At 43.2% G+C, this 23,722-nt stretch overlaps 3 protein-coding genes across 12 annotated transcripts; 2 read left to right on the top strand and 1 right to left on the bottom strand.

Moving 5' to 3' along the window:
- Positions 1 to 1,171: 1,171 nt before the first annotated feature.
- On the top strand, positions 1,172 to 4,129 carry LOC119226568 (glutamic acid-rich protein-like). Of its 9 annotated transcripts, XM_037484678.2 has the most exons (12): positions 1,172 to 1,355; positions 1,586 to 1,639; positions 1,743 to 1,769; positions 1,965 to 2,015; positions 2,134 to 2,169; positions 2,252 to 2,272; positions 2,353 to 2,388; positions 2,483 to 2,521; positions 2,642 to 2,674; positions 2,982 to 3,023; positions 3,113 to 3,148; positions 4,033 to 4,129. In XM_037484678.2, exons 1-12 carry the CDS (start codon positions 1,187 to 1,189, stop codon positions 4,044 to 4,046), a joined length of 558 nt encoding a protein of 185 aa, XP_037340575.2. In that variant the 5' UTR covers positions 1,172 to 1,186; the 3' UTR covers positions 4,047 to 4,129. The 9 variants fall into 9 exon arrangements, with proteins under 9 accessions (XP_037340575.2, XP_037340567.2, XP_037340568.2 ...); XM_037484670.2 differs by having other exon boundaries at positions 3,113 to 4,129; XM_037484671.2 differs by having other exon boundaries at positions 2,486 to 2,521; positions 3,113 to 4,129.
- Positions 4,130 to 4,286: 157 nt separating this feature from the next.
- Positions 4,287 to 16,171, bottom strand: slc20a1b (solute carrier family 20 member 1b). Of its 2 annotated transcripts, none has more exons than XM_062558894.1 (11): positions 14,679 to 16,171; positions 13,240 to 13,924; positions 13,010 to 13,150; positions 12,460 to 12,545; positions 12,201 to 12,297; positions 9,247 to 9,366; positions 7,925 to 8,194; positions 7,231 to 7,834; positions 6,912 to 7,097; positions 6,700 to 6,784; positions 4,287 to 5,883 (listed from the first exon to the last, which is right to left on the bottom strand). In XM_062558894.1, exons 2-11 carry the CDS (start codon positions 13,586 to 13,588, stop codon positions 5,719 to 5,721), a joined length of 2,103 nt encoding a protein of 700 aa, XP_062414878.1. In that variant the 5' UTR covers positions 13,589 to 13,924; positions 14,679 to 16,171; the 3' UTR covers positions 4,287 to 5,718. The 2 variants fall into 2 exon arrangements, with proteins under 2 accessions (XP_062414878.1, XP_037340476.1); XM_037484579.2 differs by having other exon boundaries at positions 7,925 to 8,197.
- A 1,962-nt stretch (positions 16,172 to 18,133) lies between these two features.
- stard7 (StAR related lipid transfer domain containing 7) lies at positions 18,134 to 22,208 on the top strand. The gene is made up of 9 exons (XM_037484619.2): positions 18,134 to 18,210; positions 18,614 to 19,094; positions 19,422 to 19,585; positions 19,683 to 19,732; positions 20,042 to 20,152; positions 20,799 to 20,881; positions 20,970 to 21,069; positions 21,175 to 21,259; positions 21,369 to 22,208. The coding sequence occupies exons 2-9, from the start codon at positions 18,640 to 18,642 to the stop codon at positions 21,545 to 21,547; spliced, it is 1,227 nt and encodes a 408-aa protein (XP_037340516.1). The 5' UTR covers positions 18,134 to 18,210; positions 18,614 to 18,639; the 3' UTR covers positions 21,548 to 22,208.
- The last annotated feature ends 1,514 nt before the right edge of the window (positions 22,209 to 23,722 follow it).

Genomic DNA, 23,722 nt, shown 5'->3' on the forward strand with positions numbered 1-23,722 from the left:
CAGGAGACCACATGTTGTGTGTGTGAGTGCAAAATGAATGAGTGTTAAAATGTTTAGGTCTTTAATTGGATAGTCTAACTACACTGAAGAATTTAGTAAATTCAAATCACTAATCATTTAACTACGATAGTGCCTTAAAAATGATGAGTCTATTAAGCGATAAGTCTCCCTATGATTTTGAATTATTTTTACCTCTGGTTTTCATTTTAACAAAGTAAAAATTGCAATAAGAGTCGAGCCATGAGGACCAGAAAAGTGTGATGTGTTCAGTCGTAACATGTAATGATCACATGTCCTGTGGATTTAAACCCTACTGTATCTAAATCACTTTGTTTTTAAGCCACTTTAGAAATATTTTTAGATTCGTAGTTGTTTCTTAAGCACTTTGAAAGGTGTATTTTTCTAGATTTTTTATCTCTGTGAATATACATCGAGACACTCTCACTAAAAATATTATTAGCGCTGTTCAATTGAATGAAAAAGTTTTCATTTCACTCTTTCGGCTCTTATTCTGCCCAAATACAATGAAGGTTTTATCTAAAGGTTTTATTTCAGATTCAATTAGATTTCAAACTCTAAAACCTTCCAAACACTATGTTTTACGTGTGTTCAGAATCTTAATAAATAGATGAAACATGGTCCGCTTGTACACTTATTTGACATACTACTACATATCTGGAATTCATTAAATGTTGGTTTTAAATTAACTCTTAAGACACTCACAGATCTCTTTTATGAGATGGATAAAGTTAAGATTGGTGATATTGATTGATTTCATATTAGAAACTCATACTCAGTTTGTACAAATGTTTACATTTCTATCTCATTTTACTTTTCCTCATTTTTAAGGAGTAAAAAGTTCTTTTCAGTTCTTTTCATGGCAGATCGAAGTCTGAAGGGGAAAAAAAAGAAACCTCTGATAGCTGCGGCTGTTTGCATCCTCGCTTGTGACCCGTCATTCATGAGGATGTGTGATGAAATCACCATTTACCAGTCCCGAAAGGAAATGAACATTGTTTTCAGCTCTGATCCGAAGACGCCATCTTTTCCCCTTTTGTATCAAACAGACACAAATAAAGGCCCGTGTGACTGAGGAGCCAACAATGGGCGGCATTGAGGGCCCTGCATAAGGATGCGTCTGTGTGGCGATGTGCCGCCCAGCTGTCCTCTCAGGTAGGGAGGCACGATGGTACCAGAGCCGGCCTGTCCACGCCGAGCACGTGACGTGGCTGAAGGTATAAGAGGCAGCGATGCTCACAACAACCCCAAAATCTCCCACTACCCCGGACCGACGGCCAAGATGAGATTCCTGGTGCCGCTGTGCGTTTTCCTCGCGGTGACAGCGTTTCACTCCGGTAAGAAGAACAAATTTATATGATATTGTTTTTGAAAAATGTAGAATATGACAAAACCATTTGAAATGGAGAGATCGTTGATGGGGACTGAGGTTAAGACTTGGGCACAGATGTGTTTTGACTCATTATGTGTTTTCTTATGATGAAGTGACTGATGCTTACTTACTAGTAAAGGAGTTCAGGGGTGTGTGTATTGGAAGCCTGACCGATGTGCTTGTGATGATTCAAAGCTCTCTCAGCCTCTCTGGAATCTGCAGAGAAAGATGAAGAGGTTGCTCAGGACGGTGAGGATTTATCCTCAATATGAATTGTTGATTAAATATGATTTATGGTTAGTTTAAGGTTAGACTTCCATGTCTCAACATGTCTCTGTTGTTTTTTCTGCAGATGGGATGACTGAGCTGAAGAAAATAGGTACAGTGCGATGGTTCCAAGTGGCAACCAACCGAGTGTGAAAAGGATGTTTTTATGTACTTCAAGTTCCAGTCTGTGTTTATTCAACCAAGAACAGCACAATTGTATCATTGGCTTTGTTTCTTATTCTTTGTTTCAATTTGAGTTAGTTATTATGAGCCCTGTTGTTCTGTCTGTGTCGCTCCGTCTCCTCAGATCAGATGGAGTTCGAGGCCGCTCAAAAGAACGAGGCCGCTCAGATGAATGGTGAGTCTGACCAAAGTGAGGTGACCAAACGGGCAACATTTCACCCCATGTGCTGAGTACAGTTTGTGTAACGAGTTTCAGTTCCGTGAGTCATTTTGTGTTACCCTCCATTTTGAAGTCACAGAGGAACAGAATGAGGAAACCCGCTACCTTGGTAAGGGGAACTACAAGAGCTTTCTGTCAAAATGAAGTCTGTTGCAGCATATAATGACACCTTTTAACTGTTTCACAAACAGAGGCTGCTCAAGATGGATCCGGTAAGTTATCGCTCACCTATGTGATTGACACACATGATTAATCGCGAGTTAATGTCTCTTGATGGAATTTTTTCCAACAGTAGAGGAACAGATTGACGCTGAGGACGACAACACGGGTGTGTAAAACATTTCCTGCCGGCTTAAAAAAGAAAAACGTTGTTTTTATATTTCTGAGATTTAACATTACATAACTGTGAAATCCTCCTCCAGCAGAGGGAGGTGATAACTCTGACGCACCGGCTCTTGAAGGTGAGAGATTTTCCCGCCTGCAGGTGGCGTTAAAAGGCAGATTGGAAAAAGGTCCTGTGGGACGCAATGGAACACTTACATGTAAAATATCACAACCATGTGACCCTCTCTTCCCCACAGAATCCCAGTCGGAGTCCTCCGAGGAAGCAGATGGTGAGTTTGTGACACTCACTTTTGGCCTGCAGTTTATTTTGCACATTAAAGATGTAACTCAATGACAATTTGACTTTATTATTTTTTGAAAGGGAGACAGAGAATATGATAATAATAATGAAAATAAACTAAACGCTACAACTCACAGCCTTTAAGAATTTGATGTTAAACATCTTTTAAAAACACATTTAGAGATACACAACAATACAATATTTTTTTTTACAGCACGTCAATCTTTTTAAAAACATTTTTATTGTCCTTAATTATCAGTTTTGTTAAACTCAAATACATCTCAATGTCTCTCTAGAGCACCACGAGGCCACAGTGCCGGAGACCGTGAGCAGTTTGGGTAAGATCAAGTGAAGCCGCTGACTCACTGTGCGCATGAATCCCTCACACTGCTTGTAAACTCTCCCTTTTCTCATTTCTCCTCTGCAGATCAAGTCAGTCACGATTCAACCAAGTGGGAAGCAGGTGGAGACTTGTTAATGCTACACAGTAATAATTCACCGCAGGCCTGAATGCAGGTGTCATCTGTTCAATCCAGAGACGTCCAGTAACTTATTTTGAAGCGAGACCTGGTGGTACCTGCTGGGGCGAGACGTGGGGAGAACAGTGAAAAGTCAAATTGTAGGTTACGCAATGAACCGAGTGTGAACAGTACAGCCAGTCAAAGCCAGTCCCGGCTAGTTTTAAAAAGTGTCAAGTTCCTCAAGAGCAGTTATGAAATGCACTATTCGGCCGCTTGTCAAAACAAGAAAACGTCAGAACAATTGTTGTCGAGACATTTAAGTCCCCCCAGAGATCAGCTGGCTCCTTGACCCCCAACAATAAGATGCTGGCATTGCTTATTGGAGCATGCGAGTAAATCTAGGACGCGTCTGTCCCCAGGTAGTTACCGTGCTTGATTTATGCACCATCACCTGCCTCTGGTTATTTCTGGACCAAGGATGCAGCGTCCCTGTATTAAAAATGCCACGAAGGATTTGTTTTCCAATTGATAAAATGCGTCTGACCCGAGGGCATCGAGGCGGCCATAGCGGTTGTGTGCCGTAATGGCTTTGATGAAGACAGTAGAATTCATACCCGAGTACACAGGTTTTTAAAAAAGAGAGCAATCATCCTGCAGCAGTAAACCCCTCCCCCTGTGGGGATGGAACAGGCCTCCCTTTGTGCTTCACAGCAGTAACATCACGCACTGGCGCTGCCGTCATTCACCACTAACCAGCGCAGGAGCGAATGAGTCACATCCCAAAGACCCGGATGTGATGCATTTGTTCGGAGTGCTGGAAATCGACAGAATCGGTAAAAGCTGGCGTAAAAAGGAATTCCCTCTCTGGTCTGTCCCTGCGTCACAGATGTGCCGGAGTGAGAGCGCGCAGCCGAGCGTGGACCCCGACCCCCCCGCTCACCTCCCGCAGCCCTGGGCCAATAAAAAGGGACTTATTCCAGCGATCTGGTGTCCTTGTCCTCTTTTGTTCCACGCTAGACACTAAACAGTGTTTCACACCTGCGTTACTGACAGGTGCAATACTTTGATGGCATTTGTGATTACACACACTCACACACCTTTTTTCTATGAATAAGAATTTTAAAAAAAAGTTCAACACCATTATTTTCCCATTTTTATTTGTTTTTTGTATTTTGACTCCTGTGCAATTAGGGAAAAAAAAAAACTTCTTTGGTACCTATGGGAAAATTAAAACAATTAAGGCAACTACAGCAGCTATAGATCTGATATGCGTTTAGTAATGCAGCCAAAGGACCACACCCGGGTGACATGTAACTATGTCTAGCCTTCACACTACAGACCAGTTCAGCCAATCACCAAACCACTCTCATGGAGAACCAGTTCTTTCACAACCGTATCCACCTTCACTCAAAAGAAAAGGATAGTTTCAACAAACGCTTAGGCAACTCCAAATATCACTGGAAAAAATAAAACAAACCAGAAAGTCTCCAATACACGGTGAACTGGGGGTAAAAAACCACAACGCTGAAGGAGGCATTGATTAAGCATTTAACCATCAAAGATGATGTAATCAAGTTTCAACAGGAGACTTGCTTGAGAGTATGTGTTAGTTAACATTCTGGTGTTTCATTTCTCAAATTCAAGTAACTGATCATTTCAAGCAATTATCTTGGGACATTCTGATAAAAAAATAAAAATAAAGACTGGATTGTAGGTAATCCAGGACTTCAGGAGATATGGTGTCGTAATTTACTGCCAGAGTGTGCCAACTATTATGCAATGCATAATCCTTCAGACCTCATTCTGCACGGGTCAGCCAGTGTGTGCAAGTGGAGTTTCTGCCGTGGTAAACTATTCGGACTAATAGGTCAAACCACTGCAGACCTGTGATCACACTTTGAGGTATTTTAGAAACCCTTAGCAACCTCTCAATTAAGTTTCAAGTAACCGTTCTTTGATAACATGTAAAGGACAACAGCTAATAAACAACACTTAGGGAATACAAGCCAGATTGAATGAATTGAATAACAGACTTAAAATGAAGGAAAAAAAGCATGCACATACAGAAACTTGCTTTTCACCTAAAATACTGCTTTTGAGTCTACGTTACTTTCAGAATGTGCTATGACTTGTGTTATATCTGCAAAAGGCCTGTACTGCATCCTACATGGTTTACTTCTTTCCAATGTGTAAAATAAAAAACAGAACATGGTCTTATTTACATAACTGCAAAGTAAAAAAAATGTAATAAAAAGGAAAAATAAAAATCAGTCGACGCTTTCCGAATAAATCGTTACAGAATGATGATGTATGAAAAAGAAAGTCAGAACAATGAAATGCAAGCTTTCTGCTAGAAATGATGTGACCCAAATGGAACAAACAGCAAATTCTAGGTTGAAAATGATGCAGCCAAGAACCACCAAACATTTCTATTTTTTTTTCCCCCTCTTCCTTTCCATACAACGTTTGACTTGAGGTAAGCGATAGTTTGGCCTTCCAACTCCTCTCTCCTCTCCTGGTGCGCACTGAAGCGGTCTCGTTCTCCTCCCCTGCTCGGGGTGCAGCCGACGGCTCAAAGGATGCCAGAGATGAAGATGGCCATGAAGGCCATGATGGCGGCGCTGATCAAACCGGAGATGGGCACCGTCACAAACCACGCCATGAAGATGTTTCTGAAGAGACGCCAGTCTACGGCTTTCTTTGAGCGCAACCATCCCACTGCGACCACGGAGCCCACCTGGACACACAGCAGATCATCCTCGGTTACTTTCAATTACCCGTTTGAATGCCGAAGGGGAAGAAACACCAACAACATTTAGATGGTCTCCCACTGAGATCTTTGACGCTGAGGCTCCTTCTCTTTTCTCCTCCCCCAGGCTTTCACGATACATTTTTGTGGTGCGATTATTGCAATTCTCAGACCACTGATAACAATAGCATAGTAATACAAGTACGCTCTTTCAAAGAACAAAGAACGTTTTATTCATCAGAATAGTTAGACATTAGAATCGGGAAAAAAATCTATCCTAAATAAAACAAATAAGTGCTGAACACTGAGCGGGCGAAGCATCCGGGCTTGGTCCAGCGGAAAAGTGAAAGACTGCGCGGATGGTTGTCGTTTTTAAGTCTGATTTCATCTTAGTTGTGTTGCCTGTTTTTGGACACACCGGCTCGTTCACATTGATTAGCTCTCCTCGCTCATTCGGCCTGAAGCCAAAATGTTCCCAAACTAAAACCGAACATTCCCTTCGTAATCAAGTCCATTGGGACTTTTTTTTAATCTTAGTGGGTTCGGCTGTAGATACGAAAAAGAGCACGTTATAGCCTGATGGGTTCACTGCTTCTCTTCACCGGTCCGTGTCCGCTCTGTATCTGCGTGCTGCCTAAGCCGCTCCAATCAACTTAAATGTTGGTGACGTTCATTTAGATGTAAAATGAATATTGCAGAACCAAAAAAGATTGCACTCTAATTGAGAGTGTGCGATAAGTCATTTTATCGCATATCGAGGCCTCCTCCTCCTCGCTACCAGAGCATAGTGTTTGACCAGTTTACCTTGCAGTGGGTGGTGGAGACCGGCAGGCCAATGTTAGAGGCAACCACCACAGTCAAGGCTGAGGCCAGTTCGATGCTGAAACCACTACAGAAGAAAAAAAAACATGAAAACACATGTCTCTTGAGCATGGTTCAAAAGTCCATTAATGTGTGAAGAGGGTGCAGTTTTAGAAATAAAGAGAAGGGCTCTGAACAGTCTGTGGAGTCTATACCTTGAGGGGGTGATGGGAGTTAGGTCCTTGCCCATAGTCTGGATCACTCTACGTCCCCAAACCCAGAGCCCGGCGCAGATTCCCACGCCACCGTACAGCAGCAGCCAAATGGGTGTGGGTTCCTTTGAGTACACACTGCTGCTTGTGTAAACCAGCCACAGAGCTACCAACGGTCCAATGGCGTTACTGCAGAGAAGATCATTTAAATCAAATCAACTGACAAAGACTGATAAGAACGCGACACTGGATTAACCAACGCGACATCTTAATAAAAACAAATTGCTTGGTAACCGAGGCTTCGTGAAAGGAATCCGCATACCTCACGTCATTCCCCCCATGGGCGAAGGATCCGAAACAGGCCGTGAGGATTTGGAGGAACTGGAAGAGGGTGGACACTTCTGGCCGGTCGGCATCGTGCCCGTTGTTGTCCAGAGAGCTGTGGCTGCTTCCTGCGCCCTCCTTCGCCATTTCCAGCGTCACGTCAGCCTCTCCCAGAGCCTCGGGAGTCGTGTGCTCCGCCACCGCGTTGCAGTAGCTCGTGTAACTGTCCATGCGCACGCGCTTCCTCTCCTGACCCCCGGACCCCGTGACCTTGTCGGCTTCCTCGTACGCGCGGTACTCCCCTTCCTTGTGCTTGAAGTCTCCGCGCATGCCGATGATGGCCATGGTGTAGGAGGTGTAGCTGTTGTTGCGTCGGATCGGCCGGTCGCCCCCCTCGCCCATGCAGTCGCCGACCTTGGCCAGGTGGAGCTTGTGCAGCAGGTCCTTGTAGAGGCCGGAGTCCTTGTGGACTGTGTGGTACTGGCTGTAGCCGTTACTCGGAATCTGCGCCGGCCTGTTGTTGAACTGGACCTGATTGGCAGAATCTGTGGAGCCATTGCTGTGCTGGACTTGCGGGTTGTTTGATTGAACCTGCTTAAGCGCTGCAGAAAAGGGTGCAAAAAAAACAAAAAAACTTGCATCTCATCCAGTTTGATTAAATGTTCCGGCAGCAATGTTTCAAGCCAACTTACCACCATTCGTGCTGCTGTCGTCCGCGTCGTCGGAATCACCAATGTCAAACGCCACCCTACGTTCCCTGTTATTCTCAACATCGTCACCGTCTCCGATGTTGAAGGCCACCCTGCGCTCCTCAGGGGCCGCCTGGGGCTGCGCGGGGGGGCTTTGATTGGCGGCGGCCATGGACGTCTCATTGACCGTCTGTTTCAGGATCGGACATTGGGCCTCTCTCAGCTCCCTCTTCTCCATCAGGGGGCTCTCTGATGGGCTGGCAGACTTTAGGTCTTCTGGTAGAGGAAGATGGGGAGTGAATTATTGATTAGCCAACATCTAAACATACACAGTGGATAAATATGAGCACAGATCACATGTCTCCTCTGAACCTGAGCTGGAGGGATTCACGAGAATGAGTCAGAGAAAAACAAGAAAATTAACCCTTTGACTTAGGAACAAAACGATACCTTTGTTCAAATAAATGGATTTTGACCTTACACGGATGGTATTAACACGACCACTAGCAGCTTGACCTATGAAAGACTACGAGAGTCAGCACAGCCTGGAGGCTCACGTAATATTTGTTTGTGGTGTTAAGAGGCCACAGATACTATGTGCCAATATTTTCTTTGCTGTAATCCTAGGAGTATTCTGACCAGTTGGCCACATTGCATCATCCAAACTGGTAAAGGCCGGACATGAAGCATTCGGTCACCCTCACCCCCCCCCCCCCCCCCCGCACACACACGTGCAGTGGAAAGCCACGTCAATGCCTTAAGTCAACCTGGTCTTATTTTGGTCAAGGAGTTAAAGACCAATTAGTGAATCACTGAGCCAATTAGGCTGCTAGTCTGCAGGTTGGAGGCTGATTTGACAAATTGTCCTCAGAAACATCGTATACTTGCAGACAATTGAAAAGTATTGTCAATACCAAATATTTAAATATCTGTGACAGATGGGTTTTATAAACGTGATGTGAGAAATAACTATTGAATGTTTAAGCCTCAAAATAGTTATTGAGAACTACATTTTTGGGGCATTTCTTTATTGTAATATTTTTAAAGCTTTAAAGCTATTTCATAATCTACCCCAATAGATTGGCAATGTTGAAACAAAGACGACATGACATGGTGTTTCCTGAATACTAAGTACACACTATTTGTGTATCCTGATGGGTTTTGGTTTAATCCAGGATTACAGAACAAAATCTGGTGACAATAATTTGATTATTCGTGACTCCTTTATGACAAAATACCAGAGTTCCATTTGATGGATTTTTAGTTTGAGGTCAGTGGTCAGCAGACATGAAACCTGAATGAGCAAGGTACAACATAAAACTTACGTTCAATCTTTTTCTTGAGGCGAGGGCAGACAATGAACCAGACCACGAGGGCGGTCAGCACAGCGAAGCCCAATGAGATGAGCAGGGTGCCCCACCAAGGGATCTTGTCAAATCCAAGCACTGAAGGACCGCCAAGTCAGACAGACACACAAAGAATGGAGAAAAGGCAGTTTTAACAAACAGGGCAGCCGGGGCTACCTTTCTTGGTGGACAATACAAAAAGTCCACAGAAACGGTAAACTTTAAATGAAATGAAACTGTCAACATGTTAAAAAGTCTAGATAGAAGTCAAGATGATGGTTGAGGTTATGTTCTATTAAAACAAAGATGGAACTAAATACAGGAATAACATCTGGCCTTAGTTGGTATTACAGGACAGCCCTGAAACATTTTCGTTAAACATAGAAAGCATGTGCCTTCCTAGTAGTGAACAATTCTGCAACACCGAAAAAGGTGAAAGAAAAATATCACCATGACCCCAAAATGCCCAGACACACTGTGCTTAACAATGAGTTCCTTAGAAGGAGACATTAATTAAGGAGAAAGGACGTGGGGGAGAGAGTCCTTCACTGGAGTCATCTGCTGTAGCAATAAGGACACCCTTGTGCCAAGACTGCAGCAAAGCTGGTGCAGCAGAGGTACATATAATGCAGCTCTCGTCAGCAGAAAGGAACTATTCTTTCCCCCCCCTGGGGAAGCGGTGGGCCTTGTCATACAGGAGCATGCTAGTCAGCAGCGTGGTTGGGGGGGGGGGGGGGGGGAAGAGACAAGAGCAACTGAAATTTCCAACACCTCCACTTTGGATGAGGAGATCTTGACCATGTATAATTAAAAAAAAAAAAAAAAAACACTAACAAGGGACTGTTTTAAGATAAAAACAAAAGAGCCTCAGTCATTGTGTTTTTTTCCAGGCTCCAGTGCACTCCTTCAACTGAGTCACGTTGCAGCACGGGACTGCAGAGCACCCAACTGATGTTTATTTAGTTATGCAATGGAAGCCAGCTGCCTGCAGGACCGGAGCGGCACGGAGGCTCTGTAACAGCGGGGGGCTGCTGTACGTCACGCGGGTGCACCGGGCAAACATGAGGCGCAACGTCCAGGGACCCGACGCTACGGTCGGGAATTCAACAAACCAACCCGACAAACAACGGGGGCCCGATACCAGTCACATGAACCCTCTTTGTGACCGTTTGTAGGAAACTTCTTACAAAATACAACAGAAAGGCTCCCAAAGCCAGCCTAGGTCTAGCGGTCCGATAAACACTCCCACACAAAAGGGGGTGAGCTTATACCACAGACACGCAGCGGGATGAATGGCCCTGCACAGGAAATTGGCTAACCACGGCTGCGCTCCAAAACCCTTCCACAGACCTCCACATCCCATGGCCGCCGTTACTCAACAACACTGTTTGTTGTTGTTTTTCAACCACCACTGTCTAGCCACCTACCTAAATTAAAAACGTTTAAAGTGGCAGTTTGTGACTAACTTGGTGAGGAACTTTTGGGTCATCACTTTTGCCCAGAACCAGGTGCAGCCCGGAGCAACAGTAATATGATCATGTCCACCCCTGACAATGAGTATGTATCCATGACAATAGCGGCCTCTGAAGACGGCAGAGATCATTTCTCAGCACCCCGCCATGGGTGAAAACAAGTCATGAGTTTCGTTTGGCCGTTCGCTTGATGTCCCTGAAGCAACAGACTACTGGCTGCTGTGTTGTTCAGAGGGTAACCCAGGCAGAACATTTGGGTCCAGCTAAAAACGCAGGGAAATTCAGTAATTGGGGCAGATGTGTGAGGGCAGACCGTGATAAAGGGGTTGCAGGGGAGTGGCAGCACACCGGATACACAAGGTGTGAACAACCCAAGCTTCATCTGTAAGGGATCCACGGCTGACCCTGAAAATTCTTTGGCCCACATGCCGACGTGACGTCTCTGGCACTGGTGTATATATATTGAGTGAAGGAATGTGCTGTGGGATGCCGGGTGTCCAATCGCACCGCTGCGATAACATCCAGACTGGGGAACCAAACGTCCTGCGCTCATTTGGGTGCAGACATCACCAGCGAATTAGACTTCATGCATTGACGAGCCTTTGTTGTGTGGCAGCATCATCCAGAACGTGGCCCAAAACAAACAGGCTTTGGCTGATAAACTAATAAAACAAGCAGTGATTCATGCCTTTTTTCACTGTCATGCACGGACCACTGAGCCCAGTGTTAAACCGGCTGCATTGTGGTCTCCCGGAGCTTTGACAGCGATTAAGCAAAGTGTTTGTTATGCCGTCTGAAATGAAATCGCGCACCTTTTTTGCGTGAGGTACCCAAGTACAGGTCCTCGTGTACATGGGGAGGGACTTCACACCACTGTACAGAATGCACTCTACTATGGGGGTTAAGTGGGTCTGCAAGTGCTCTCCTCTGTGTGAGCGTGTGCTGCTGATGTGTCTAAACACACCAGCAGCACAGTATCTGGTCAAACATCTGGCCTGTAGTGCCATTTAATGGCCCAGGCCAGCTAACATCTTGAACTGTTAGGCCCTGTAGAGAGAAGGAAACAAAAACAGGAGCAGAAGTGGCTCATTTAATGGAGAGATTGTGGAAGATGAAAATGCAACAAGTATTTTGACCATTGTTATACTAATTCAGAGCAGCAACATATTTCAACATTGCTTTACTTCTCTTTTCCGCCTTCTTTGCCTGAAGGGCAGACAGTGACGTCTCCCTGCTGTGCAATGCTCTAAAAATTCATTCAACCCAAGACCCACATAGAACCACAAGCAACACAGCTCCAAAAAACCATGTTAAAATAAACAGACCCTGTAAAAATGGTAAACAGTCCGATTCAGTCTGGAATACGTGTGGGCATCCGGCTGTCTGAGGGAGCTGTTTATTTTTAGGCTGCGGCTCTGGGCTGGCATGCAAAGCAAAAATGACTGAAACAATGATACTCACTCGATGAGCCACCGAAGATGATGGAGAACACATTGATTCCTAAAGTCAAAGCGTAGAAGGCCGGCAGCGCCCTGAGGCCATTCGGTACAGGGTCTTTCTGCAGGGACAGAACAGGGCATCGAGTCAAAAAAATAGCTGCATGAAGACAGGTGGCCTACTGTGCTACAGTCATTTGATTCCAGCCGTATGATGTGAATATGGGGAGGATTCAGAGGATGGTAGATCAAATCAAACAAATTTGGTAAAAAGGACAACTTACCTTGCGTAAGATGAACATGCGCACAAAGTAGAAAACAATGGCAGACATGATTCCTGACAAAAGGGGACTCAGGAACCAGGAAATAACTGCAAATTAGAAATCAACACAAGCGTTGCAATTCAGTGTGAATGTAATATCTGGTAATAGTTTCACAAAAACACAAAAGGTCTGTAAGTAACATTCTCAGCTGTAATGTTAGGATATGTGCCAATTTCAACTATGGAGCAACAATAACTTCTCTTATAAAGGGATGGTTCTTTTGCCATTTATGCACCATATCTACCCATCCCCTGGACCGGCATGGGGGGGGGGATTGTTATACATATCTTTCAGCCAATCAAATCAACCAAGCCCATTACTCTGCAGAATGACACTAACATGGTATTGTACAAGATTTTTGTTTTCTCAAAAAGAAGGGGAAGTCAGGTTTACATCCGGTTTGAACGGTAAACAGCTAAAATCTACAAATTAATGTTTTGATTTTAAACTAGAGATTACATATTAGCCATTCAAGCAAAACACATTTCCAGCTCAGCTGATTAAGACTTACCGATTCGGAGTAGTTCCCACCACTTGACTCCCTGCTGGCCTCTGGCCACTAGCGAGAAGCCAATGGTTGCACCAACGATGCAGTGAGTTCCAGAGATTGGGAGCTTAAGGAAGGAGGCGGCCAGCTGCCACACAGCAGAACCTAGTGAGAATAAATAAATTCAATCAATCGATAAGGCATTTCCGCCCCTCCACATGACAGGAGCCCAACGATATGCCGCAGGCACTCACCAAACATGGCGCTGATAGATCCAGCCATCAACACATGCTCGGAGCCGTTGTACATGCCGACGTCGATGATACCATTGCGGATGGTCTCACTCACTTTGGCCCCGAGGAGCACGGAGCCGAGAGTCTCAAACACGGTGGCCAGAATGCACGCCTGTCGCAGGGTGACCACTCCAGAGCCGACGGCCGTGCCAAAGGAGTTGGCAACGTCATTGGCGCCCACGGAAAAGGCCAAGACGAAGGCGATGATGAAGCCGACGACCAGCAACCACGTGTACTCTGTCAGGGCGGTATGGGTCACCAGCCCCACTGTGCTGGCCAGTATTATCGCAGTGGCAGTAGTTGAAACCATGATTACAGGATAAAAAGAAATCGATTCGCAATCTTAAAGGTACTGAATGCTTGTCAAAATGTATAAATAATGCAGTTTCTAATCTGCTTATAAAATAAAGAGGTGACCTGTCAAATAAATAATGGACTTTAGAACCGTTTTAAAACAAGGCTCCTTTAACAGTGAAACTTCTAATGCGTTTACTGGCACTGACCAGAAAACTAGAGGTAGCGCGTTGGCTTATCGCTATCCTGTGATTAAACTACATTGCGTGCTGTTCCTCTGGTGCAGAGACATCAGACTGGTCGAATAGACGGCCATTGTGGAACTGGAACTACAGATGACCAGGTGTACCTCCTGAAAAGTTAAAAAAAGGAAGAGAAAGAGGGTCTGCTTTAATAACAGCTTGTTCTCATTCAACCTTTCAAGCAGAAACAGACATTCATGGATGGCATTAAACGTGATGGATGAACGCATGCACGCGAGCTGTGAAGTATCAGCCTGGTTAGTTAACATTTGAAGAATGGCTCTCGAAAACGAAAAGGGAAGCCATTTTTTGGTGTCGCAGGGAGAACCCGGGGGGTTATATTACAAACTTTTTTTTTCCTCAACGGGGGTGCAACCGGATGTGACTCAATGGGAGGAAACACGGGTAACCCGCCTTACCACTGACCGTAGAGTGATGCCCTTTATTGAATTAATATATATATAAATATACATACACGCACACACACACAAACACGCGTGTGCGCAGGACAGATGGACACCAGGGATTACGTCAGAACTGAACGTAAAATAGAATTAACTCCTCCCCCAGTATAGGTCAGAGAAAAAGAGAAATTGGAAAATGAGGGGGAAATGTATCGCAGGTAAAAGGCGTTTTCTATAACAGCGACGATTATTTAAACCAGGTCTAAACTTTATGTTTTAGTTAACGGCTCCCTCGGTAATACGCGCTCAACACAGAACAATGATTTCTCTTTCCGGTTAGCCTTAGCATTAGCTTTCCGTTTATCGTTGAATGGTTAACAGGGTGTCGTGTCACCGCGTCCGGCAGATAGAAGGAACACAGTTAGCCATATAGTGTTGCAGAAGAAGTGATGGAACTTACCGTACGTTTCAGTCGTGGGTCTCGAGGAGAACGGGGCTTTCTTGCCGCGCAGCTAACGCTAAATAACGCGCGCACAGACGGCGTCGTAACCGCGGCGCTCGTGATGATCAACTCAATTAAAGTTAAATGTGGAAAACAGACCTCCTGCCCAAAATGACGCCCGTCGTTTAGAAAGTAGAGTTTTAAACGTCAAAAGCAATCGACGACGATCCGATTAGATGTTAGATATATATACGCCTCCGTTTGAATTGGAGCTTCGCAGGCTCATGTGTGGAACTCGCTCATACCGGTAAGAGACACATGGGGGGTTCTTCTTTATTGGATACACCCTTCCGAAGCCCCGCCCACAAACCCTCCCCCGCACCGCCCAGCTGGAGACCAGACTTCTTTCCTTTTTTATCTTGTTTTTTATTACCCGTCGCGCGTTCGGTGGATGTTATCACAGGAACCCACTTTTTTTATTTTCTTACATATATAATCTTACACATTCCTTCTTTTACGGTTTGAATCGAACTCTACCGAAATAAGCTGGTTTGACCTCTACAATGGTCGCTACAATAATATACGTTATCTTTATTTCTGTGTTACTAGGACTCAAAACAGTATATGTATTCAGTTATATATAGAGTATATTTATGAAATAGAATTAACCCACTTTTTTATTTTCTTACATATATAATCTTACACATTCCTTCTTTTAAGGTTTGAATCGAACTCTACCGAAATAAGCTGGTTTGACCTCTACAGCGGTAACTACAATAATATACGTTATCTTTATTTCTGTGGTATTAGGACTCAAAAAGGTATATGTATTCAGTTATATATAGAGTATATTTATGAAATAGAATTAATTTCAATGGACTAATCGACCCGCCATCAACCTTTTACAACAACAATGCCAATAATAGTCCCAAAATCTAATATTAAAAAGAGTTACTATACATTAGTATGAATAACTATACACTTAATTAGCATTTTGAATGCACTAATTTCCCCTGCAGTACCATGTTATGTGACCACATTTCAGACAAAATCTATACCCATAATGGCAAACAAAACACAAACAACCCCTGTAGCCACTGCTTTTCCAGCTAAGGGAAAAATGCCCATCAAAACAGTGCGGAAAAAACCCTGGCGGTTGGGATGTTGACTGCTCTACAGAAGACTTATCATTCATTCAAGTGCATTCGACCGCAAATGATAATAACATTCACCCTCTAACAATAGTTGTTTTCTTTGGTGACTATTGTATTGTGTTCAAGAGAGACGTGATATGCTCAATGAAAGAAGTGCTCAATAAGCATTGCAAAATATGTTTAACTCAATCACAGTTTAAACATGTATTTAGAAATAAGAAAAACAGTTAGTGTTCACTAAACAGCAGGCAGTGTGATGTTTATATCGGCTTACAACCGCACATATAATCATTATAGTTATACGACCTCCCTCTCCAAAGTGTCTCTTGTTGACGTCAGTTCTTTTGAGGATCATGGAAAATTTTCCCGTTCCATCTCACAAAAGAATGGGAGGCAGTTTTGTATTTGTAATACTCGATTAGGGAGTTTTTATTAAACATAATATCAACAACCCCAAAATAATTTACCATTGATTGAACAGAATTCACAAACCATATGTTGTGTCTTATTGAACTCCCATTTCAGAAAATCACTGTTACTCACACTAGTAACGCGTCTCCTTGTTTGCTCCCTTGCCAGGGAACAGACATGTGACCTGGAGATAATGAAAGATAAGATAATGACATATGTCATAATCAATGTCAATGTCATAAAATAACAGAAATCTGTTGACTGCTGTTTGTTTACCAGCTTCTTGGAATGAGGAGCAAATTCAAACTTTAGATTGCATTTACAGAAAGGTTTGTACACATCACTTGATGAAATATTGTTATTTTCCTTAATGGATTATAAGACAACAAGCAAGAGAGCGGTCACATATTGTGTGATTTGTTTGTGTAGTGAATACAAAGAGAAATGAGACAAAGAGACACATGCTGTGTTTGCATAAGGTTCTTTAAAAGCATCTCATGATCTCTGGTGTATTCAGTGGACCTAAAAGGGGCTCTCTTCGGGGCCCCTGTGGTAGATTAAAGTGGACGAGGTGCCCTCTGGGGTGCCTATACCAGTGAAGACAACTTGATAAAGGGCCTAGAAGTTGCCCTACAAATGGGACAACATGATGCAGTGCTGCGTGCTGCCCTTACTAAGACAACATTCTGCACGCTGGTGTTTTTCCATTATTGTCCCTCAGACAGCCTGAGCGCGACAAAGGTCTCATGATGCATTTTTTTCACAAGCGAGACATACGTGGTTAACAATGCATTACAATATATGCAGCCAACTTTGTCAATGTAATGTTTTGATCAAAAATAATGCTAGATTGTGTTAATATAAAGATGATTTCAGTACCTCCATTTTGTTAAAAAATGTTAGACTGCATAAGATAATACACATTAGAATGTTACTTTGGTTGATTCCTGGGGAGCGTAATGACACCAGAGCTGTTTCTACCTTAATTGCAGTCTATAGTGTTCCTCTGCTGATCAGAATTATTGAGGTCACTTCTGATCCAGCTAAAGCTATTGTTCCGTTTCGTTTGTGTAGTTTTTACTTGTATGCTCTCATCAGACATGCAGGGACCGATGTGCAGGATTCTGGGATAAACATCGATGGCAGCGCTTCTAATTCTCTGCATGGTGAAACAGGGCCATCTGGCGTCATGGTATTGTAACAACGTTTTGAAAGCTAGGATTTCTTTCTCTGCATGTATTTCTTTGTGAGACCATTCGTATGATTAAGATGTCAGAATTGCCCCCCTTAAACAAAATGATGATAACATAATTATTACGAGAAACAATCAATCAATTAATCTGGCACATATTTTTCTTTGTTTTATAAGTTTTAGGGTTAACAGTAATGTGGGTGTTTTTAAACGCAACGTAAGCACCGCTAGAAAAACACCCAAAGTGTTTATTTTTCAGTAAATAAAACAAATACGTTTCCACCCAGAAGTCGCTTTGGATAAAGGCGTCAGCCTTATGAAACATGTAAATGTAAAAGCATGACTCAAAACACACGTGGTGGAGTCACTTGTGACTTTGAGTATGACCAGCACCACAGAAGGGTCACACTCAACTATAATTCTCTGCACTTTAGGCTTGGCTCTCCGTTTAATCTTTTGACAACGACCCTAGACTGTGTTGAAAAATAACCTTCGTAAATGGCAAAACTCTGTAGTTAACCCGAGGAACTGGGACGCAAAACGTGATTCCAGCTAATCGAGAAAAAACAAAATGTGGGGGGCCAATGCATAAGCTAAAGTAAAGGAGTAGCACTATACATTGTACGAACATGCTAGTGCCCGGGACTGAGTCCCACTATGACCAATCAGAATTGATCTAGAGCAACAAACGTCCAATGAACGACCGCTGTCCCACTTGTAAGGCGGGATTTCCGAGTGGGCGTGTGGTTGAATTTGAAGAGGAGGTCAAATGCGCTGCTAGAGTTTTGAAAACGTGAGTCTTTCTCCAAGAGATCTTCGTAGGTAGACTATTTGTTTTGTAGTTACGGCAAACTATATATTTTACAGTGTCGATATCATAGTCCGGAATAATAAGTACGTTTTGCGCGTCTTGTGTGGTTTGTCCGTCTCGGACTAATAGGCAGATGATATAAACGTTAGCCAATGCTAACGGCAACATAACATGCTGCGCGCACGTATGCACTAGACGGCTCTGTTCTTGACCTTACAGCAAAAATATAGCTATGGCTGTCTAGCCAAACGCCCATATTAACAACAATTTAGACGGTAATGCGTAGTGCATGTCCACGAATCATTAGCTCTTGCCCTGAAGCTCGCTAGCTCAACCAACCTGCTGCACTTGGCTGATATTTACGTTATCTTGTCTTTTGGGGAAGTTGTCCCGTCACGGTCCCGCGCCGTCATGTTTCACTCCGTGCCCCGTCGACCCATCTGCGAGATCGGTGTCCAAACCGTGAAGCTTCAGAGCTGCAGGTCGTTGCGGCGAACCGTCGAGGAGGGCCGAGAAACGATGGGCAGTGTCCCGGTGCTGGGCAGAGGCGCGGGCCTGCTGCTGTCCTGGCTCCAGAGGGCAGGGGCAGGTGCCGGTGAGGCCGCGGGCTCCGGCCGAAAGAGGAAGGGTTTGCTCTCCATATTCGCGGACCACTGCGGCTTCGTGACCGGGCAGAGGTTGAGGCGTGCCTGCCAGGTCGCAGAGCTCTACTCCAACCTGTACTCCGAGAGGACCAGGTCGGCTCTGGTCGGTAACATATGGCGGAGGTTTCAGAGCAAGCACCCCCCCGCTGGGAAACTTGTCGCAGCCCTGGCTGGCATCTTCCTGTGGGAGAATGAAAAGATCCAAGACGAGGAAATCCAAAGGTTTGATACTTTGCACGCACACTGTATACATTTGTGCTAAGGCGTACTCCTGCATAACACCTTACAGGTGGTGAGTGTTAAAGAAGTTGAAATCATATCTTGATAGACAGCCATCATCATCAAAATCCACACCAAGAGAAAACCCTTTCAAGAGTTTTGATTCTTTTAGCGGAGTTAAACAAGCCTGTATAATTTGTGCAAATCATTGCTGTGCTAGCGTTAAAACATTTCATTTTGTGTTTGCAGTCTGGCATTGTGTGTATAATCTGTAATGTCAGCTGTGCAGTATGCTAAATAACCTGTTCTGTTGATTACATCCATTTGAAGGTGTGGACTTGAGCTACAGGCGATGGAGGCTATAAAAAGTCTAAACACAACTTCAGGGACAAAGGCTGGGCAGCTTGAACCTGGCTGGGAAGTTGTGGTGGAAAAAAAAGGCTTTAAAGTGTGGAAGCGCCCCATACCCGACAGTCACCTCTACGAATACAGAGGTCAGCCAACTCACAATCTCACGCGTTTGTTGTGTACACAGATTTTTATCTGAGATATATATATATATATGATTTTGACTGTATGTTTTATTCACAGTGTTGGGCTCCTACAACGATGTCACCCCAAGGCAGTTCTTCAATGTACAGGTACCTATTTCCTTATGTGCTACTAGGAAAATCAATTTCGATGAATTAGGAAATAAGTGAAAAGTATAACCTTTACTACATTTTAGCATTTTTGAAAAACAATATAATCTTCACACTAGTGGGACACATTTAATATTTGGAATGTCATTTGTGGTAAATGACCGTTTCTTTGTCTTCTCTGTTAACCAGCTACAGTTGCACAACCAACGTGGCTGCCCTGCCCGTGTGCAGCACAAAAGCAACTGACACTTGCTCTCTGAGCTATTTTAAACACCGTACCCTTGACTTACGTTTTCCCCCTTCACCTAGTTGGATACGGAGTACAGGAAGAAGTGGGATGCCTTGGTGATCAAGCTTGAAGTGGTGGACAGAGATGGCTGTACCGGCTCTGAAGTTGTCCACTGGGCTACACACTTTCCTGTGAGTTTTGTGTTGACTGCTTTTGTGCGTTAGTGTCAGGGTAAAAAATAGCTGCCATAATGAACACTGCTTAGTGTTGATAATTAGTGCTGAAACCTGGTATTAAACTGCTACTAGTACAAAACCTATTGAAGACTAGTAGTTATTAGCGCTGACGTCTTTGGTTCTTTTTGTCCTATTTAATATTTTGGTCCCTTTTGTGTTAATGCTTAGCTCCTTCAACTACAGAAAACGTACCCACACACAGCAATAGATACACACACCCACAGCAACAGATGCACACACGGCAAAGTCAGCCAACAGCTGGTCAGAGAGGCTGCAGCGGAGACAATAGCTAACCAGGTGAAGTGAAGATAGCTTTTGACAACAAGGCCCACTGCTGTGAGTTTCAAAAACATTTGCAAACTTAAACCCTTTTTTTTAGTAGTCATAAACCTGTAGAGAAGCAATCTTATCAATCTGGTCTGTCCCACCATTTATATGCTTAACATATCCAGTTAATGGTGAAGGGTACGTAACAACCATTTCCTTCTTTCTTTTGTTGTACAAGCAAACTGAATGACATGTGGCTATGAGCAACTACTGGCCAACTTCCAACATATTAGTCTGTTCATGTTATTGAATGGTGTTTAATCTCTCCTAACAGTATCCCTTGTACTCGAGGGACTACGTATACGTGCGTCGCTACGATGTGGACGAAGACAACAACCTGATGGTCCTGGTATCCAGGTAGAACATTAAGAATAATGTGTCTTTAGAGTTAAATATCTTTTATATTTTGGTACATAGCGTCACAAATTTGTAATTCTGTTAATAGAGCTGTGCAGCATCCCAGAGTCCCAGAGACTCAAGACTTTGTGAGAGTCCATTCATACCAGTCAAAGATGGTCATCCGCCCTCACAAGTCCTTTGATGAGGTTCGTGGTGAATGTGTTGCCACACAAATTACTTTAACTTCCATCCAGGACACTGTGTTATGGCCACTGAGATTGACCTTTTTTTGTTTTTCTCTCTCTCCAAAGAATGGATTTGATTACCTGCTGACCTACAGCGACGATCCTCAGACCGTCTTTCCTCGTTACTGTGTGAACTGGATGGTGTCAAGTGGTGAGATCTTGGCACTTCTCAGGCCGACCCTTGTGCTGCAAATGTTTTGATTTCTGGTTATTTTTACACACTCATTTCATGTTTGGGTCTCTCTCTTTGCACCTGGCAGGTATGCCTGACTTTCTGGAGAAGCTCCATACTGCTGCCTTGAAGGCCAAGAACCTGGAAGTGGGGATCCGCGACTACGTAGCCGTCATTAAATCCAAAGACGGCAACCGCCAGCCGACCCAGGAGCGCATCGGTGGGGAAAAGCCACACACAGGCGCTCCGGGACAGATCTACGCCTGAGATGGACACTTTTATAGACCAGGGGTTATGTTGGTCTGTTTTCACATGCACAAGATTCTCAATGAAACCCCCCACATCTTGGGTAGATTGCATGAGCTTACAAATGGAAGTTGCAACATGCAGTATGTCCACCCTTAGACGTGGGTATATTTGTTGTAGGTGAGGTGTCTCAAGAACAATGGCTTGCCATAGAAAAACTTCATCCAGATGACTGGCAGTAATGGGTCTATTTGTTGAGTAGCCAATGCAACATCGATTTTTGTTTTTGCCTTGTTTTGGTAATAATGTATGTCTTAGATTTTCTTTTTTTCTCTTTTGATATTCAACAAACGTTGACTTTAAAGGCTGTTCAGACCACGTGCAGCCACACTAAACCGTGTCTGCGGGGAAATTTCACGTGATGTTGTGCAGCATCGGACATAGAAAGGTAACCAATTTACTTATAATGGACAGTGTCACTGTATTTCAACTACAGCCAGGATCCCCCTACTGACTGGAGAATTGAGGCGTCTGCGGGCGAGTACTTTGTAACACCATTTTTAATTTCTATTGATTTAATTTTCATTGCAGCATTGATGATTCATATGACTAAACAACTACTGATGCCATTATTGGGTTTTTTTATGTACAGAACTTTAAATAAAATCAAGCACTTCTTTTATTTTTTTGAGGATGGCAATGTTTGTGACGGTTTCATTCTATTCTGCTCACAGCGGTTGTCCTCGACTGCCAGTGTTTACAAAACAGCCTTCTGAAGATAAACCTGTCCTTTAACATCTGGGGCATTGTGTCTTATAACAACCACATAGATCCTCAAATAGAGCATTGCGGATGCACTTCGGTTGAGTTCTACAATCAATGCAACCCTAAAAAAACACATTTTCATAGATTAAGAATTATTTTTGGAAAACTGAAGAATTTCTGCCACCTCACCTTCCATTTGCATTTCAAATGAGTTTTAAACGAGTGTTTTGTCCGGTTTCCTGTTTTTGTTATCTGGTTGTCCACCACAGGCACCAGGTCAGTTTGTATGGTGTGAATTGTGTGTGTTTTCTTTAATACTATAGGTCTTGTGTGTTCATAAAACTCTTGTTAATACTGGAAGTCCCTGTTCACAACAACCCCTGTCCCATTGATCATTGATTATTCAGTAATTGATGTGCATCCTTCTGAAACTGCAATTCATCCATCCAAATCATTCTTTGCTTCTGTAATACATTTTGCAGGAGGCTGAATGTCGAATGAGCTTCCCATTCTGTGGAATAAAATATTGCCGAAGTACAATGTTTACAGCCTAACAATCTGGCAAAAATATCCTAAAAGGCAATTGTATATTAAAAACATCTCTTCTTGTACTAAAGTGTTATGTAATGGTACATTGGGGGGAATCAGCTGCAGTAGGTATCCACCTTTCTGAAGGTCCAACGTGTACTTAATTGAATAATGTAGAATAATATAACCCTATTGTCACAGGTGGAAAGAGTAACAAAATGTTGTATTGAAGTAAAAGTACTGTTACTTAAGTAAAATTTTACTGAAGTACAAGTAAAGTCTAAAAATGTACTCAAATAAAAGTAAAAAGTAGATCATTAAAAATGTACTCAGAGTAAAAGTGACTGAGTTACTTTTTTAACAGCTGGGTGGGGTGCGGGATTCTAGTGTAGTTAAAAAAAGACACGGGTAAATAAATCTCAATCTAGTTGTTTTTAATTGAAGTAAGACCTTTAACCAAATTAAAGTGTAATAGCAAAAATAATAAAATAATAGAGATAGATGAATTTAGTGCTGATCATCCTGTTGGAGCCATTCTGAATACTGCAATGGGATGGCGCTGTTTCTGCCACAAACTAAGAGTCAGCCAGTGGACAAAATAAAGTCTGGATGTTGATACAAATGTACTCAAGTGTAATTTAAAAAATAAATAAAAATATTTAACATTTATTTTGATATATAAATGTTTACATGACTTTGTTTATGGATTGATTATTTGCTCATTGCCTATGTAATGGCCAATGCTTTGGCAATACTATACAACTCATGCCAATAAAGCTAATTTGAATAGAATTAGAGAGACAGAGAAAGAGAAGAATGATAATCAGACAGTTGATGGACCCCATTGACTTCCATAGTAGGAAAAAAATACTATGGAAGTCTATGGTGTCCATCAACTGTCTG

Source organism: Pungitius pungitius, chromosome 18, assembly GCF_949316345.1.
Source record: "Pungitius pungitius chromosome 18, fPunPun2.1, whole genome shotgun sequence".
Classification (NCBI taxonomy): Eukaryota; Metazoa; Chordata; class Actinopteri; order Perciformes; family Gasterosteidae; genus Pungitius; species Pungitius pungitius.